Source organism: Rhinichthys klamathensis, unplaced genomic scaffold (assembly GCF_029890125.1).
Source record: "Rhinichthys klamathensis goyatoka isolate OS25496 unplaced genomic scaffold, OSU_Roscu_1.1 h1tg000011l_1, whole genome shotgun sequence".
NCBI classification, from domain to species: domain Eukaryota; kingdom Metazoa; phylum Chordata; class Actinopteri; order Cypriniformes; family Leuciscidae; genus Rhinichthys; species Rhinichthys klamathensis.
In genome coordinates, this window is record NW_026606564.1 from 19,177,976 (window position 1) to 19,198,099 (window position 20,124).

General features: G+C 37.3%; 1 protein-coding gene across 1 annotated transcript; it reads right to left on the reverse strand.

Moving 5' to 3' along the window:
* Positions 1–427: 427 nt before the first annotated feature.
* LOC130100460 (NLR family CARD domain-containing protein 3-like) lies at positions 428–12,606 on the reverse strand. The gene is made up of 3 exons (XM_056265939.1): positions 10,702–12,606; positions 9,065–9,235; positions 428–655 (listed from the first exon to the last, which is right to left on the reverse strand). Exons 1-3 carry the CDS (start codon positions 12,570–12,572, stop codon positions 445–447), a joined length of 2,253 nt encoding a protein of 750 aa, XP_056121914.1. The 5' UTR covers positions 12,573–12,606; the 3' UTR covers positions 428–444.
* Positions 12,607–20,124: the final 7,518 nt, after the last annotated feature.

Below are 20,124 nucleotides of genomic sequence, written 5' to 3' on the forward strand. Positions count from 1 at the left end.
TCGGTTTCGTCTGTGAAAATATTTGTTAACAAAATTATTCGTCAATGAATTTAACACTGGTCTCAACAAATGTCAGTAGAGCGGGAAGATTTTAAAACGAGCCGTTCATTCATAAATACGCAAGATCACTGTGAAAATGCAGACCGGAAGTCAAAAGACAACGAGCGCAGCTGAAAAGGGGCTGTACTGTATATGGTCTATATAATGAAGGTTGTGAAATAATTGCCTAATATTAACTCTACTTTGGTGCTGTAATGATATTGCACATCACACGATAAACGACCTCATCTGAGCTGCTTCAGCGGACTAACAACACTCGTCAATGTCAACAATAAAACATAAATAATAAAAACATAATAAAACACATAAAAATGTGAGCAAGAAAGTGCACTGCTATAAACAATGAAACATAAGCCCTGCTGTCTTCAAATAAATAAACTTCAGTCACACTGTAATTGCTGTACAGTATAATGACACTAACTGTAGTTTCTCCAGCTTGAATTGTGGGTTCATCAGTAGATCACTGAGGTTTTTCACTCCAGAGTCTCCTAGTTTATTCCCGCTCAGGTCCAGCTCTCTCAGGTGTGACGGGTTTGATTTCAGAGCTGAAGTCACATCAGAACAACCTTCATCTGTCATATAACACCAGCTTAACCTACATTAGCAGAGAGAGAGAGAGAGAATGAAGAAAATAAGAGACTCTTTATTCTGTAAAGTCACATCACCTTCGTAAGCATTATTTGACCACATCACAAAATACTACGGTGAAAATGTTTGCAGAAATATAATGTGTATTTAGACTCATTGTGAGATATTGAGTATAAAGTGTTTTAGTTTAAACTTTTGATTCTTATATGTATGTATATATGGTATCTGAGGTAGAAGCGTGCTTTCAGAGCGTGTGATTGGCTGAATGTGAGGTAGAAGTGTGCTTTCAGAGCGTGTGATTGGCTGAATGTGAGGTAGAAGCGTGCTTTCAGAGCGTGTGATTGGCTGAATGTGAGGTAGAAGCGTGCTTTCAGAGCGTGTGATTGGCTGAATGTGAGGTAGAAGTGTGCTTTCAGAGCGTGTGATTGGCTGAATGTGAGGTAGAAGAGTGCTTTCGGAGCGTGTGATTGGCTGAATGTGAGGTAGAAGTGTGCTTTCAGAGCGTGTGATTGGCTGAATGTGAGGTAGAAGAGTGCTTTCGGAGCGTGTGATTGGGTGAATGTGAGGTAGAAGCGTGCTTTCAGAGCGTGTGATTGGCTGAATGTGAGGTAGAAGTGTGCTTTCAGAGCGTGTGATTGGCTGAATGTGAGGTAGAAGAGTGCTTTCGGAGCGTGTGATTGGCTGCATGTGAGGTAGAAGCGTGCTTTCGGAGCGTGTGATTGGCTGAATGTGAGGTAGAAGAGTGCTTTCGGAGCGTGTGATTGGCTGAATGTGAGGTAGAAGCGTGCTTTCGGAGCGTGTGATTGGCTGAATGTGAGGTAGAAGCGTGCTTTCAGAGCGTGTGATTGGCTGAATGTGAGATAAAAGTGTGCTTCCAGAGCGTGTGATTGGCTGAATGTGAGGTAGAAGCGTGCTTTCGGAGCGTGTGATTGGCTGAATGTGAGGTAGAAGCGTGCTTTCGGAGCGTGTGATTGGCTGAATGTGAGGTAGAAGCGTGCTTTCAGAGCGTGTGATTGGCTGAATGTGAGGTTGAAGCTTGCTTTCGGAGCGTGTGATTGGCTGAATGTGAGGTAGAAGTGCGCTTTCGGAGTGTGTGATTGGCTGAATATGAGATAAAAGTGTGCTTTCGGAGCGTGTGATTGGCTGAATGTGAGGTAGAAGCGTGCTTTCGGAGCGTGTGATTGGCTGAATGTGAGGTAGAAGTGTGCTTTCGGAGCGTGTGATTGGCTGAATATGAGATAAAAGTGTGCTTTCGGAGCGTGTGATTGGCTGAATGTGAGGTAGAAGTGTGCTTTCGGAGGGTGTGATTGTCTGAATGTGAGGTAGAAGCGTGCTTTCAGAGCGTGTGATTGGCTGAATGTGAGGTAGAAGCGTGCTTTGGAGCGTGTGATTGGCTGATGTGAGGTAGAAGGATCCATCCATATGTCTGCTCTTCTCTTTCTCCCAGACGTTTAAATTTTTTAACGTTTTATGAGACATCAAGCGCATGCCAACTCGTATCCCGCTGGGTAGATCAGCACGTTACAACTCAAACTGTGCGCATCTACACAAACGCCAGTCAGTTCTGACTGGATCTCTTCACAAATCGTCTCTCCCCAACATTTTTGTCTAGTTTTTATTCGTGGATGAAAATGTCAATAGATTTTCGTCATAGTTTTTGTCATTCAAAACTGTTTTTAGTTAGATATTGTCTCGGTTTCGTCAGTGAAAATATTTGTTAACAAAATTATTCGTCAATGAATTTAACACTGGTCTCAACAAATGTCAGTAGAGCGGGAAGATTTTAAAACGAGCCGTTCATTCATAAATACGCAAGATCACTGTGAAAATGCAGACCGGAAGTCAAAAGACAACGAGCGCAGCTGAAAAGGGGCTGTACTGTATATGGTCTATATAATGAAGGTTGTGAAATAATTGCCTAATATTAACTCTACTTTGGTGCTGTAATGATATTGCATATCACACGATAAACGACCTCATCTGAGCTGCTTCAGCGGACTAACAACACTCGTCAATGTAAACAATAAAACATAAATAATAAAAACATAATAAAACACATAAAAATGTGAGCAAGAAAGTGCACTGCTATAAACAATGAAACATAAGCCCTGCTGTCTTCAAATAAATAAACTTCAGTCACACTGTAATTGCTGTACAGTATAATGACACTAACTGTAGTTTCTCCAGCTTGAATTGTGGGTTCATCAGTAGATCACTGAGGTTTTTCACTCCAGAGTCTCCTAGTTTATTCAAGCTCAGGTCCAGCTCTCTCAGGTGTGACGGGTTTGATTTCAGAGCTGAAGTCACATCAGAACAACCTTCATCTGTCAGATCACAGCAGCTTAACCTACATTAGCAGAGAGAGAGAGAGAGAATGAAGAAAATAAGAGACTCTTTATTCTGTAAAGTCACATCACCTTCGTAAGCATTATTTGACCACATCACAAAATACTACGGTGAAAATGTTTGCAGAAATATAATGTGTATTTAGACTCATTGTGAGATATTGAGTATAAAGTGTTTTAGTTTAAACTTTTGATTCCTATATGTATGTATATATGGTATCTGAGGTAGAAGCGTGCTTTCAGAGCGTGTGATTGGCTGAATGTGAGGTAGAAGTGTGCTTTCAGAGCGTGTGATTGGCTGAATGTGAGATAAAAGTGTGCTTCCAGAGCGTGTGATCGGCTGAATGTGAGGTAGAAGCGTGCTTTCAGAGCGTGTGATTGGCTGAATGTGAGGTAGAAGTGTGCTTTCAGAGCGTGTGATTGGCTGAATGTGAGGTAGAAGAGTGCTTTCGGAGCGTGTGATTGGCTGAATGTGAGGTAGAAGTGTGCTTTCAGAGCGTGTGATTGGCTGAATGTGAGGTAGAAGAGTGCTTTCGGAGCGTGTGATTGGCTGAATGTGAGGTAGAAGAGTGCTTTCGGAGCGTGTGATTGGGTGAATGTGAGGTAGAAGCGTGCTTTCAGAGCGTGTGATTGGCTGAATGTGAGGTAGAAGTGTGCTTTCAGAGCGTGTGATTGGCTGAATGTGAGGTAGAAGAGTGCTTTCGGAGCGTGTGATTGGCTGCATGTGAGGTAGAAGCGTGCTTTCGGAGCGTGTGATTGGCTGAATGTGAGGTAGAAGAGTGCTTTCGGAGCGTGTGATTGGCTGAATGTGAGGTAGAAGCGTGCTTTCGGAGCGTGTGATTGGCTGAATGTGAGGTAGAAGCGTGCTTTCAGAGCGTGTGATTGGCTGAATGTGAGGTAGAAGCGTGCTTTCAGAGCGTGTGATTGGCTGAATGTGAGATAAAAGTGTGCTTCCAGAGCGTGTGATTGGCTGAATGTGAGGTAGAAGCGTGCTTTCGGAGCGTGTGATTGGCTGAATGTGAGGTAGAAGCGTGCTTTCGGAGCGTGTGATTGGCTGAATGTGAGGTAGAAGCGTGCTTTCAGAGCGTGTGATTGGCTGAATGTGAGGTTGAAGCTTGCTTTCGGAGCGTGTGATTGGCTGAATGTGAGGTAGAAGTGCGCTTTCGGAGTGTGTGATTGGCTGAATATGAGATAAAAGTGTGCTTTCGGAGCGTGTGATTGGCTGAATGTGAGGTAGAAGCGTGCTTTCGGAGCGTGTGATTGGCTGAATGTGAGGTAGAAGTGTGCTTTCGGAGCGTGTGATTGGCTGAATATGAGATAAAAGTGTGCTTTCGGAGCGTGTGATTGGCTGAATGTGAGGTAGAAGTGTGCTTTCGGAGCGTGTGATTGTCTGAATGTGAGGTAGAAGCGTGCTTTCAGAGCGTGTGATTGGCTGAATGTGAGGTAGAAGCGTGCTTTGGAGCGTGTGATTGGCTGATGTGAGGTAGAAGGATCCATCCATATGTCTGCTCTTCTCTTTCTCCCAGACGTTTACATTTTTTAACGTTTTATGAGACATCAAGCGCATGCCAACTCGTATCCCGCTGGGTAGATCAGCACGTTACAACTCAAACTGTGCGCATCTACACAAACGCCAGTCAGTTCTGACTGGATCTCTTCACAAATCGTCTCTCCCCAACATTTTTGTCTAGTTTTTATTCGTGGATGAAAATGTCAATAGATTTTCGTCATAGTTTTTGTCATTCAAAACTGTTTTTAGTTAGATATTGTCTCGGTTTCGTCAGTGAAAATATTTGTTAACAAAATTATTCGTCAATGAATTTAACACTGGTCTCAACAAATGTCAGTAGAGCGGGAAGATTTTAAAACGAGCCGTTCATTCATAAATACGCAAGATCACTGTGAAAATGCAGACCGGAAGTCAAAAGACAACGAGCGCAGCTGAAAAGGGGCTGTACTGTATATGGTCTATATAATGAAGGTTGTGAAATAATTGCCTAATATTAACTCTACTTTGGTGCTGTAATGATATTGCATATCACACGATAAACGACCTCATCTGAGCTGCTTCAGCGGACTAACAACACTCGTCAATGTAAACAATAAAACATAAATAATAAAAACATAATAAAACACATAAAAATGTGAGCAAGAAAGTGCACTGCTATAAACAATGAAACATAAGCCCTGCTGTCTTCAAATAAATAAACTTCAGTCACACTGTAATTGCTGTACAGTATAATGACACTAACTGTAGTTTCTCCAGCTTGAATTGTGGGTTCATCAGTAGATCACTGAGGTTTTTCACTCCAGAGTCTCCTAGTTTATTCAAGCTCAGGTCCAGCTCTCTCAGGTGTGACGGGTTTGATTTCAGAGCAGAAGTCACATCAGAACAACCTTCATCTGTCAGATCACAGCAGCTTAACCTACATTAGCAGAGAGAGAGAGAGAGAGAGAGAGAGAGAGAGAGAGAGAGAGAGAGAGAGAGAGAGAGAGAGAGAGAGAGAGAGAGAGAGAGAGAGAGAGAGAGAGAGAGAGAGAGAGAGAGAGAGGAAAATAAGACTCTTTATTCTGTAAAGTCACATCATCTTCATAAGCAAATAAAACAGACAGAGGAAGAGAGATCTTCATCTTTATTTATGTTTTACGATAGAAGTTTTAGGCTCGATCACACCAAACGCGTATTTCAGGTTTGAAAACGCGAGGTGCAAAGCAGAACTAGTTCACACAGAACAGCAGTGCGCTGCGTTTTTTATGTTGCTAGGCAACCACCGAAACAGCTGTCCTGTCAGTCAAGTCAACGTCAAATCAGTTAACCAGCGCCCCTATTTTTGAGAATTTTCTGAAAACGACATACCCAAATACAAATGTCTGTAGATCTTAAACCATATGGTCCACATTCATAACTCTGATATTTATTTAAACTAGAAATTTCGCCGAGTTACAGATCATCTTCTGTCGCGTTTCAGAATGAACTTCACATTGAGAGAGACGGCAGAACGCGCATCATGTTAATTTTCTTTATTTTACGAAAAACACAACATTTTGTTTTTATTATGAGTGTACACAAATAAAAGACATTTAACAGTTTTGAATGATGTACTTGAAACTTGAAAGTTTCAAGCATCACTTGAAACTGTGTTACCCAAGAGTCATAATAACTCAAAGTAGCATATGAACAGAGTAAATCAAGGTAAAATTTACATGAAAGTGACTCACGATTTCTTTGAATGAACTTCATTTAAGGAAAAATTGATCAGACTTTTATGTTAAAGGCCTGAAAACACCATAAAGATAAAACTGAATGTCTGACCATGTTTTGATCCAAATTTGAAGATGATACTCCCAAAAATGTAGTTTCTGTAAGCTTTTATTCAAGAAAAGTCTAGGCGTCCTTTCCAAAAGGCCATTTGGAGACTCCACCCGGTAACCAAATGCCATAAGGAGTAAACACTACATACTACATACATGTATATCAATTCAGAACTGTTCTGCCCATAAAACCATACAAGAAAAAACGATTTCAGCACAACATTTTAACTTTAACAAAAATACTTTATTTTGAATAATTCTAATAGCAAAAAAAGTGAAACCAAAATACTCACATTACAAAAATAATTGTTTTACAACTAATTGATAAATTATATAAAAATAATAAAATAACATTTGTAATTTCAACAGTGGTTTTTACTCAAATAAATTACAATAAACTGATCAATTATAATGAATATACAATTACTAAAAAAAAGCAATTACAGTATTTACAGTCTAGGAAGACATGTGGATCAAGGCAGTCACTACCAAGGTTTGTTCTCTAACCAACTGGAAACCAAAGCCACTGAAAGACAGGAAAGATAAAGTGTGTAAGCAGAACAAATAAAATTGCAACACTGTGTATGCATGTGTGAGTACATCTCCTCATCTGCCGAATCGACGCTCGACACTGCACACCGATGCATCTCTCAGCGTCTTTCTGCTGCTCTTCATCGCTGCTCCTCATCACCTCCTCCAAAACACTCTCAACACCACAAAAACTCTTCTTTAGTCGACAATCCATGATGTAGATGATCAAATATGACGTTGGAGAAAATCCGTGCATTGAAACAAGCTCCGTGTTGCAAAGCAATGACGAATCTGTGCGCGCTGTGCGTAAAATGACGAAAGCGCACGAGGGCACGCACTTGTGTTTGACAAATCTGCTTACCTAATCTAAGCAAACTGTCAATCACTCTAATCGTGTTTTGGTTGGTTAACCCTCTGGGGTCGGCGGTCGCGAGACCAGCTCGCTTTTTTTCTTATCAGTGCAAAATAGACTCAAAATACTCTGTTGATTTTGATCTTACATATAAGTGTTATACATCATTCAAAACTGTTAAATGTCTTTTATTTGTGTACACTCATAATAAAAACAAAATGTTGTGTTTTTCGTAAAATAAAGAAAATTAACATGATGCGCATTCTGCCGTCTCTCTCAATGTGAAGTTCTTTCTGAAACGCGACAGAAGATGATCTGTAACTCAACGAATGTTTGTCACACAGACTTGAATCGTATGTCTTTACAACGCTTGGAGTCTCTATTTTTAAATGATGTAAATTATATAAAAAACAAATATTCTATGTTTAAGTTATCCATATGAAAGCAGCGACATGTACAGTTTTTCAAACGCGTCCTAATTAACTCTAATGTGACCACACCCACGCGAGCCTCACTGAGCCACGCCTCAGTCTTTCTTAATTGGGGACACTTAATATACATATAAAAAATACATGATGCCGAGTGCCTGCATACACTCTGCATCATGGGCTAATTTGAGTTACAAATCGCCACAAGCCTTCTTCAGCATCTCCCTAAATACTCAGACCAAGGCAGAAACCTCTTTTCAAATGTAAACATGAGTTCACAGTGGGAATTTGCATTAATCACCGTCCCAGACTTACTGGGGACAGACGTTGATTTACATGGGGGCACACACACAGCAGTTAACAAGTTATCTCTAAACTCTCCACACCTTATTACCTTTTTGTTTTTTTTCTGTGGGAATGAGACCTTTGTACCATTTGAGACATTTCAAATGATACCAAACATGTACAGTATTTTTCCATCAAAGTGCATCCATCCATGATAAAAGTGCTGCACACAGCTCTGGGGGGTTAATAAAAGCCTTCTGAAGTGAAGCGATGTGTTCGTGTAAGAAAAATATCCTTATTTAAAGGTGGGGTATGTGATTTACAAAACGGCCGGCAGATTTTGAAAATACACAACTCAAAAGGTCCTACCTTCTTTCCTCCAACGCTGGCCCTGACTCCACCCATTCGAAGAACATGGACGCGCAATCATGCATCTGCAAAACTCAGATGCGCGAGATTGCACTTACTCTCTCTCTCTCTGTACCGGGGCGACTGGCATGTGACTGGGTGACGAGCTTTGAGTATGCGGACGAAGGGGACACGCGCGAGGGGGATGGGGGAGGGGGGTATGGGACAACCGTTTGATTGACGCACTTACTGTCCAATGATTCTAGGTGGTCTTGGAAATGATTGGCTGGAGTTTTTCGAGTCCTGCCCGTTCCACAGATGATTAAATTGCTTAATTTTCATTTCAGTGCTTCTAACTCAGTGGCTGTAAGTGGGTTAGGAATAGGATGTCAAGTGATTTTGAAAAAATGGTCAAAAAAGAAAATCACATTCCCCACCTTTAAAATTTTCTCGACTAAAATAACTAGCTTCCGGCCTTTATTAAACCCCCAGAGTCATGTGGAGCACTTATTTTACAAGAAAAGATATTTGCCAATGACCCTCAGGATCTGTAGCTCTTATTCTGATATGTAAAGTTAGATCTTTCCTTTTCTTGGAACAAAATGAATGCTTAATGTCACTTCAATATTTCTAGATGAAAAAACACAACAACAATAAAATAGCACAATGACAGGATTGATATGGTATACCCACGTTGTAACAAATAAATAAAAGATCTTTGAATTTTTCACAAAAGTTATCTTGTGCTTTTGCCTCCGGCATCGTCCTGTCAGTCATCGCACCTCTAGTCATGTGACTCCTGTGGCTCAACTTACCTCAGTATCTCCAATTTACACTTTATATTCTTCAGTCCAGTGCAGATCAGCTTCACTCCTGAATCCTGCAGATTATTATTGTTCATGTTCAGCTCTTTCAGATTGGTATCGGATCCAAGAACTGCAGCCAGAGCTGAACAGCTTTTGTCTGTTAAGTTACAATCATTTAACCTACAATAAAGTCACAACACAGAATTAGATGGAACACATACAATACATTTTCTATATACAAATATTAAATACATTTTCCATTTATTTTTTACATAAACATCATATACAGCAAAGAGGCTGAGTTAAACTAACATTTATCTTCAAAAGGTACTATTTACTGTGCATTAGTGTTTGTTATTCAGTGACAAATTTCCTAGATAAAATGAAGCATGTTTGAAAAAATATTTGTGTAAAGCTTTAATAGCTATATGATTTTTTTTCTATTTATGTCACCTGATGGAGTTAAGGTTATTGCCACTGTTTCCTCTGTCTTGCTTAATTGGGGACACTTAATATTCAACAATATTATTGACTTGACTGCACCGACACCATTATATGAGACAGTTCACACTTTATGGCAAGTTAAAGGCCTTTCACTATAATACTAAAACTGCCTCCATTCACATGTACATGTCTTTTTGACATACCATATTTAATGATTGAAATAAAGCTACGATTACTTAAACCTAAGAACCTAAGAAATTGTATTTGTTTTTAATATTTCAAGATTAAGGTCAACCGATGGCTGATGCCAATATATTGAGAGCAGGGTGGCCAATGGGTGATATATCATTAATTTAAAGATAGTAAAGAAGCATCCATGACAATTGCTGAAATTAAATTTATAGTTATTTTACTTAATTACTAAATTAGAAAAAATATATTTTTAAAAAAAGATATGAAAAAAAGATATTCTGAATGATAAAAAAATGTAAAAAAAAAATTGTAGAAAAACCATCTGATGTGTACATCAAATATGATACAACAGGCTTTTGATAAATGTTTATTTGTAAATCTCTCGATCTACATATTGCATTACATTATAATTACATTAAACTACAGAATTACTCATATAAATAAGCATTTTAAATATCTAATTACTGGGAGAAACAGAGGGACAACTAATATATGACGTGGTAATATATATGTACTTTATTTAAGTAGCCTGTTTTATAAAAATCTCAATGTTTTATACTATAACCTTTCAGAATTTCATCTTACTTGTTGGCAATATTAATAACATCTGTATCAAATTACATTTCCCCCCCCCCAGTTTGGGTATATTAATAAAATGTATCCTTTTTTTCTTCCTAAAGTATGAGTATGTGATAATATATATATATATATATATATATATATATAAATCATAGTCATACAAGTCATACAAGTCTGGTGTATCATATGATACAAAACAATCATGCAAACATTTTTACTTGGTATTTTATATTTTGTCTTAAGTTGTGATAAACTGTCTCCACTCACACACACACACACACACACACACACACACACACACACACACACACACACAAAAGGCTTTACAGGTATAGCTTCATGTTTATGATGGGGAATCACTATAGAGTAATGTAGATAAATGCATTTTTCAGATGAGAGCTAAACATGACAAAATATATTAAAAGACTTACAGGGCTGTTTTGGAGGTTTTGATGACTGCCGATAATCTAATGAGACACTCGTCTGATTTCTTGAATTTCTGAAGCTCAAACTCCTCCAGCTCTTCCTCTGATGTCAACAACACAAAGGCTAAAGCAGACCACTGGGCAGGTGAAAGGTCACCAGATGAGAGACTTCCATTGCTAAGGTGGGTCTGAATCTCGTTCACCAGAGTTTGGTCGTTCAGTTCATTCAGACAGTAGAACAGATTGATGGATCTCTCTGCAGGAAGATTAGCTTCTAATTTCTGCTTGATGTACTGAACTATCCCCTTGTTGCTCTGGTCAGTGCCGTCTCGCTGTGTCAACAGACCTCGTAAGAGTCGTCGATTGGACTGGAGTGACAGACCGAGGAGGAAGCGAAGGAAAAGGTCCAGATGTCCATTGTCACTCTCCAGCGCCTTGTCCACTGCAGTCTTGAGAAAATCAATCATGGTTTCATTTCTGTATTCCTGTTCTGTAGACTCATGATCAAACACACTTGTCTTGTTGATGTCTAGAAACAGATGTGCATAAAGGGCTGCAATAAACTCTTGAATGCTCAAGTGAACAAAGCAGTACATGGTACCAAGAACGATCCCTGTTTCCTCCTTAAAGATCTGGGTACACATGCCTGAGTACACTGATGCCTTATAGACGTCAAGACCACAGGCTTCCAGGTCTGTGTCATAGAAGATCAGGTTGTTTCTTTCCAGCTGATGAAATGCCAGTTTCCCCAGTGAAAGGATGGCGTCTTTATCCCAGGAAACATCTGGTGTGTATTCTCCATCATATTTCCGGCGGCTCTGCTGGATCTGAAAGCGGAGAAAGTGTGTGTACATTTGTGTCAGAGTCTTGGGAGTGTCTTCAGTGTTTGATTCCTGCAGTGTTTTAGAGATCTCATCAGCCTGAGTGTTTTTCACATCATTATTTCTCTTCTCCTCCAGAATGTTCTGGAGAACAGTGGCTGAAATCCAGCAGAAGACTGGGATGTGGCACATGATAAAAAGACTCTTTGATTGTTTAACATGATCTATGATTGTGTTGGCTTGAATATCATCCTTGAATCTTTTTCTGAAGTACTCTTGCTTTTGTGCGTCGCTGAATCCTCGTATCTCTGTCAGCCGGTCGATACAGTCAGGAGGAATCTTACTGGCAGCTGCTGGTCTGCTGGTGATCCAGACGAGAGCAGAAGGAAGCAGATTTCCCTTCATGAGGTTCGTTAGGAGAACATCCAGAGAGGCTGGTGACGATACATCACGCCACGTCTCATTACAATCAAACTTCAGAGGAAGGCGACATTCGTCCAGTCCATCAAGGATGAACAGCACTTTGAACTGATTCCTTCTTGTAAGGTTCAGTCCTTTTGTCTCTGGGAAAAACTGAGTTATAAGGTCCATCAAACTTAGTTTTTCTTTCTCCTTTAAGTTCATCTCTCTGAATGGAAGAGGAAATATGAAGCTGATATCTTGATTTTCTTTTCCTTCAGCCCAGTCCAGAACAAACTTTTGCACAGAGACTGATTTCCCGATGCCAGCGACTCCTTTTGTCAGTACAGTTCGGATCTCCTCGTCTTGTTCAGGCGCTTCAAACAAATGTGTGCATTCAACCTGTATCTCTTGTGCTTCATGACGTCTGGAAGCAACTTCAATCTGTCTGACCTCATGTTCAGTATTGACCTGTTCACTGCCACCCTGAGTGATGTAGAGATCTGTGTAGATGTTATTCAGGAGTGTGGAGTCACCTTGCTTCGCCATTCCTTCAAACACACATTGATACTTCTTCTTTAGGCCACATTTCAGCTGAGGAATGAAGAACAGCTCACCTAAACACAGGAACAGAAAATAGATAGTTTTAGTCTTCATTTTCTCTCCTACATTTATAAGAGACAATCAGACAGATGATCACGAGTCTCTCGCCTTCTAGAGCATCAGCAGCTTCATCTTGCTTCATCTCTCTCAGGTAATGTAGTGTGAGATCAAGAGCTGCTGATTTGATACTGGATCTGTTCTCATTAAAGTCCTTCACAAAGTGTTGTGTGTTCTCATGTTGTAATATTTTCTTAAATTTCTCCAGTTCATTTTTCAGACACATGATAATTTTGCTCTGAAGATCCTACAAACAAAAGTAAGATAACATACACAATTTAAACCAAATTGTACATCTACATTTGGTCAACACAATTTATTCAATAAGTATAATATTTATTTTAAAAAAAATCCAGTTAAAAGACAAACATGTTAACCAGCTGTTATTTTTAACAAATAGAAAAATATATAAGTGCTTAAAAGGAACAATATTGATCTGGAGGAATTACATTAAATTAGTTTTTTTTTTTGACATATTTGTTGTTTACTGCAAATATTAAACATATTAAACATTTATAAAAATGTGTTTTCCTACCTGAAAGATCCTTAGAAGATTTTCTTCTGAAATTCTGAAGTTCTCCTGTTTGAATCTCTTCCTGTGAGTCTGAACGTCTGAGTCTGTCTCACATCGAAGCCTGTAATCAAATAAATAAAATAAATACTGACTTTCCAGGCAAAATATCACAGAAAGAGAAATAAGCATTAGCTGTGAATACTCTGATAAATATTTGATCTGATTAATGATAAATATTTGATCTAAAATGTTTCATCATTGGTATTTAACATATAGTAAAAACTATATTTTTGCCTGCCATGTCTCGCCTAAAACACAACGTGTGACAAAAAATAGTAACACAAAATACCTTTTATTAGATGATGGTGTTTTCTCACTGAAGTTTGGTGGATCATCTTTAGACCAATCACTCTTCAGAGACACAGAGCTGGACACATGTGAGCCTGATCTTACACTGATGACACAAAGAACAGAGAGAGAGAAAACACTTTAGTAAAGGAGGATCAACTGTGTCTGAAACACATCTGTGTCTTTATCTAATCCTCCACAGAAACACACACACACTCACACAATTTACAGTTTTATAGTTAACCATCATTTTATTTACTGGCTCACATTAGTTTAACAATTTCTTTAATATACATTTAGTGAGATTAAGCATGTTAAAAAAAAAAATCAATTTAGCCCTTGTGTTCTGTTCGATTTCTGTGTACTCCCCTTATGGACCGGGTCAAATTGACCCTAATTGGATTCAATACAATTCCTCAAAAATCACACTATGAAAAACAACAAAGATTTAGATACAAACTGTAAACTTTTAATATCAACATTTGTCAAACATTACAAAAACATTATATCTAAAAATATGATTTATGAAAATGTTTTTAAAACAGTTTTGTTTTGACACAATTGGAAAATAAACAGTATACTGATTTTTTTTTTGCATATATATATATATATTTTTTTATTTTATTTTTTGCTGTATAATGAAAATTTTTCGTTTTCCTAAGTTAACTTTCCCTAGTTTCCTAAGACCTATTTTCCTAGTTTCATTATTCACTCACAGGGAAATGAGAAACCAAACATAACAAAAACATACATCAAATAAATGTTTTTTATTTATTTTTTGGCTCTGTGAAGCTGCCTTTGAAAATCCTAAATAAAAGTTTTGGTTAAAAGCTAGGTCTTTTTAGATATTTTGAATACTGAAATGAGAGCTTATTTTACTATCTGTGTCTGACAAAGATTTTCATCTGTAATTTGCAAATAATTCTGAACACTGTAATTTTATCTTTTTCAAGTGTGTCTGGTTAGGGTTAGAGCACTTTTAGATGCACATGCACGTTAGAACTGGAGTTGAAGTGCCCTGACATACAGAAAATAAATGTTTTTATTTAGTGTCTGTACAGTTGCTTTTGAATGGCTGTCTATGAGGGTCAAATTGACCCGCGAACATCACAAACGTAACAGTAATTTTGTTTGTATATGTCAAAACACATCAGCATGTTGAAACTTTGCATGCATGTTCATCATGATAAATGAGAAAAAGTCACAAAATATCAAGAAAAAAAACAAAGGTTAACCAGTATTTCCAACAACTTGAAAACCGAAACGGGTCAAATTGACCCGCAACATAACACTTAAGAGAACATGTCAAGTGTTTGTTTATTGACAGAAATGGAGAGCAGAAATGTCTGTACAAATTAAATTAAATTAAATTAAGTGTATAGTTGTTTTCTAATGTCTATCAATAATTTTATGATCTAAAAACTAGTCATTTATTTGGATTAATTCAGCGTCTAGAAGGTTATTAACAAATTATTAACTGTGATATTTTCTATGGAGCAAACAGGGCTTTATAGACAATGTCAGTGTTAATTTAAGAATTTAAAATTAAAGTTGTGCAAAGCATTTACAAATATAGAGCAATGCTTAAAGTTGTGTTATTGACCGGGAAACACAAAGTCCAGTGGAGTTTAAACTGAGAGTGTGAAACAGACGCAGTCTCACCTGTGTTTCTCTGAGAGACTCATCTGAGAGAGAGAGTCCTTTCCTCTTTCCTCTGACATACTGCAGCTAAACTGACCCTGAAAACTGATCAGCACTGCTTTCTGAAAACACTCAATCCTTCAGCATCACCTGCAAATCACAACATTTACACACATCAACAACATCTTATTGAAGACAATAATGAAGAATAAAGAGTTATCATCAACAACAGCAACAGCAAAAACAATGTATCAAATAAAGTGAGTTACAAACAAATATATTGCCATGTAAAATAACCGGATGGTCTTAATCATTTCTGATTGTTTAATGAGTTTAACTGACTCTAAATATGAATTCATTGGGGAACAGAAATGTACACTGTGCTGGGAAAACTGAACCCAATTTGTTATATTCTCTATTACAGTATAATATCATTTTACAATCATATTTACCCAATCTTTATTAATTGTTGAATCGTTTGTCATTTAATCATTACTTCAAGTTCACAATGATCGTTGATTTCATTACTTTTAAATGATCCTAAAATAACTGATTGAGTAAAAGTAACCAGAATTATAATAGACATACTGTATAACGACTCATAATGATTTATTAATTTTTTCATTAAACAACATTATAATACAATATTTATAATAAAATTATTCATTTATTTATTAGAAGCTCGAAAAGCTTTCAAGGTATTAACATACTACCCATTCAAGTGTCATTTAAATAACACTGTTTATATGTGAACCTGGACCACAAAACCAGTCACATGGGTCAATTTTTTGAACTTGAGATTTATACATCATATGAAAGCTGAATAAATAAGCTTTCCATTGATGTATGGTTTGAGCAGAGATACGACTATTTGAAAATCTGGAATCTGAGGTTGCAAAAAAATCGAAACATTGAGAAAATCGCCTTTAAAGTTGTGCATTTATGTTGGCGATTGTGCTGTGCATTCACTCACAAAAATGTATGTTTTATATATTTACGGAAGAAAACTTACAAATTATCCTCATGGAACATGAAATTTACTCAATATCCTAATGATTTTTGGCATAAAAGAAAAATCTATATTTTTGACCAATACAATGTATTGTTGGCTATTGCCACAGATACACCCGTGCGTCATGTGACTGGTTTTGTGATCCAGGGTCATATATGTGCTTTATAACAGGGCCTCACATTTTAAACGTCCACAAAAGTTCTGCACAACACAGTAATTTCAACACATCTTAACTAAATATAAAAATATGCAGAATACACACTTTCTCCTTAAAAAAAGCTTATAATGCAAAATAACAAGCCCATTATGGATATTAAGAGTCATCTTCAAGCACAAACGTAACATTTGAAGTTTAAAAAGTTGTAATTTCTGTATAAACAACTTGTGAAAATTAAAATATTACCGGTAAATAAAATAATAAAATATTTGTTACATAGTTTTATTTATCATATATTTATGTTGTATTATTTTTGTAATGTGTTTTAGTAAAGTCATAATTTTGTTATAACATTGTTTTGAACTGCTTGCTATTTACAATGGTAATTAACCGTTTCATTGTGTGATTTTCATTTTGATTTATTTTTTATTTTTTGCCGGTGCAGTGAATTGTATTAAAACCAGAACAAAAATCCTAATTATAAAACTAAATCATAATCATTATAGATGTTATGCTGATTAAATAGGTAATATAATCTAAATATAATACGATACACAAACTTTGCTGGATTCGCTCCAGAAGATCACTTCTGAAGATGACGCAGTTATAATAGAATGAAACAGTAACAGCTAAAAACTCAAACTCTCACACTAAAGATAAGAAACGAGACGTTAGAATCATATAAGCATAAGATATAACAAACACACTTACTTCTCTTGAACACACACACAATAAAGGAAACTCTATAGCAAGCAGTTGACTGTTAATTATTAACTTTTTTAATGTATCATTTAAAAAATCTAGTGTTTGATCATGTCTAAATATTTATTCAAATGAAAAATCTAAAAATAAGCAGTTATGACCTGCAATAGCTACTCTTTTGAGCAACTAGACTAGTAGATACATGTTTATTTATTAAAGAGCCATACAGGCACCTAGTGTGTAAACCATGGCATTACAAATGGAAATGATTATTTTTCTGGTCACAAAATTACTCTAATTTGCCTCATTTGAAACCCTTTTCTCCATTTGAACCTTGAATACTACACTAATTGTAATATAAATTATACAAAAAATTTGAAATATTATGATTAAGTTGTCGTTAATGGACCATAATTATTCCACAATTAGTATTTAGTATCAAAAGATCTCCTACAAATATTTAATAAATATTATTTAACTAAATTATATAAATTTGTTTAAAATTATAAAATAGTTAATGTGTATGGTCACATTTGACCACCTATGAGTCTGTGTGTTTGCTGTCACAAAGCTTTGGGTGTCTACAATGTTTATTTCCACTAGATGGCGCTTGTGTACTTCAACACTCATTTATTTCAGCAACTTTGAATCAGTTTAATCTGTACATTTTTATATTTCAACTATTTTATAATGCTTGTTGTGATTTATATACTCAACTGTTGTATATTTGAGCAATAATTATTCTTTCTAAGAGTTTTTTGGGTATATTTTATTTTGTTCCCATCGTGTCTTTGTATGTCACTTCCTGTTTTTTTGCCACGGAACAATGAGTCAGAACTGCGGTCGGAGTTTTACAATTCTGCTGATTATATAAAACGATGTAATCATCGCAAAGTTGAAAGTATTTCTTTTTATGATTATAAGTCATGCAATCAAGAAGTTCAAGATGTAAACCCCTCTCTTAGCTCACAAGCAGGCAAAAGTGGTATGTATTTTCTGTTTATGTACGAGTTTAAAGTCATATGTGTTTTCTATGTAACTGACTGTATACATGTTTTTTGTTGTATATTCATCCTTTTAGTTCTACGGTGTTGATGTCTGAGTCCAGAGAGCATTAAACATCAGTTAAAAGAACCTCAGCCTTCGTGTTGTGACTAAGAGCGGTACAGTAGAACACTTACTGCGTCGGTGAAGGCCAACAGCATCTGATCGTAAAGCTGCACGAGGAAGACGGCCATCAAGAGGCGCCACGTGTTGAATGAGGGAAGTACAACATGAAAATATCGCAATTGACTGACTGAAGCAGCCAGTGGGCAAGTGAAGGCTGAACAAGCAAGCACTATTAAAGTTAGTGACTTGGAAGCAGCACAAGGTCTTGTGAACTGTCGCTGAAGTTTCAATTGTTCTGGTATTTCCGTCATCCTCATTCTAAGATAAAGTCGGACATTTTTCTATTATCATTTGACTTAAGAAACTAAAGGGACTAAATAGATGGGCAATTGTATTGAATAAGACTAAAATTTGAATTTTCTGTTATATTCAAGTGTTTTGCATACCTTATAATTTAATCATGTTGATATTCACATTTTAAAAGTTACAAGTTCATTCTTTTGCTACTTGACAGTTCTGCAATTTTTTTATCATTTACATGATTCAATCACATAAGTCTAGCTGAGATAATCGCTTTACACTAAACTTTAGATTTATTTTGAGCTCTTTGAATATTCACATTATAGTGCAACACAGGTCTAGCATGTCATACACAAGTGAAAAAACATTGCTGCCTACTAAAGAAGTCAGCTCTGCATACCCAACTGCACAAGACGTAGACAATGCAGAGCAGGTTATCCCACCACAGCAGACTGATATAACTGAGCAAGTTGAAGTGGCTGCACAAGTACAACAACCTCAGGTTGACGCAGATAATACACAGCTCCCAGATATTAGAAGAAGTCAGCGAGCACGCACGCTTACCGAGAAGGGTAAAACACTGCAAGACGCTAGACTAAATGATCTGGAAAGAAGCTTTGAGCAGAAGTATAGAAGGTGGAAATATCACATCAATGGTTTGAAAAGAGCCATTAAGAACAATGATGATGCAGAATTGATTTGTGAAGTTGTGAGCACCATTAATGCCATTCAGTCTGAGGTCGACCACATTTATGGCGATATAAGAAGCATCACAAGCCCGGAACCTGAAATCCGAAGGAAAAATGACACTTGTCTTGCCATTACTAGCACTGCAAACGAGAAATCTCAGAGCTTTCTCAACGGTGATCCTAAGGAGATTCCTGGGCCTGATTCAGATTCAGTGTTTGAAGCCACGGTGTCCAGCATCATCTCAGCAACCTCCAGTAAGTCAAAGTCTGTTTCCAAGATTTCCAGTCGATCTTACAGTGATTCTCTGCAGAAAAGACAAGAAGCAGCAGCTGAAGTAGCGGCTACACAAGAAGTGATTAAAATAATGAAGACACAACATCAACATGAAGATGAAATTAGGAAACTGGAGGCAGAGGTTGAAAGGTTAACGGCAGAAAGAGAAGCTCAAGAAAGAGAAACCGAAGCGGAGAATGCAAGGAAAAGGGCTCAATTTATTTCGGAAAGCACTGTTAGAAAAATAAAGCTGGAAGAAAAGAAAAAGGAAGTGGAACGGTTGGAGGAACTGAAAAGACATAACGCAGCACAAGCAAGGCTGCAGGTTTATGCTGAAAGCATCAAAGGTGATGAGGAAGAACGACGTTCTGCTCCTCTTCTTCTACAAAGACAAGAAGATTATATTTTTCAATCAAGCATTCCTTTTTCTCTCTCTAAGCCGTTCATGCTCGCACAAGACACTGCTCCTTTGAACCAACCCTCTTGTTCCTCTCAAGGGTTACCAATTCCCCAAGCTCATATCTCTCAGTCACCTTCATTGCCTGCTCACAACGAAGCTTCTAATGACCTTGTGAAGGCACTCGCTGAAGCGATTACAGCCAACAGGATCCCAATTCCAGAACCTGTTGTTTTCTCTGGAGATCCCCTAAAGTATAATGACTGGAAGCTGTCTTTCCAGACATTAATTGATCGCAAGAACTTGCCACCTCAAGAAAAGCTCTACTTTCTACGCAAGTATGTAGTTGGTCCGGCCAAGAGAGCTATTGAAGGACATTTTGTGGCTGGAACAGAAATAGCTTAC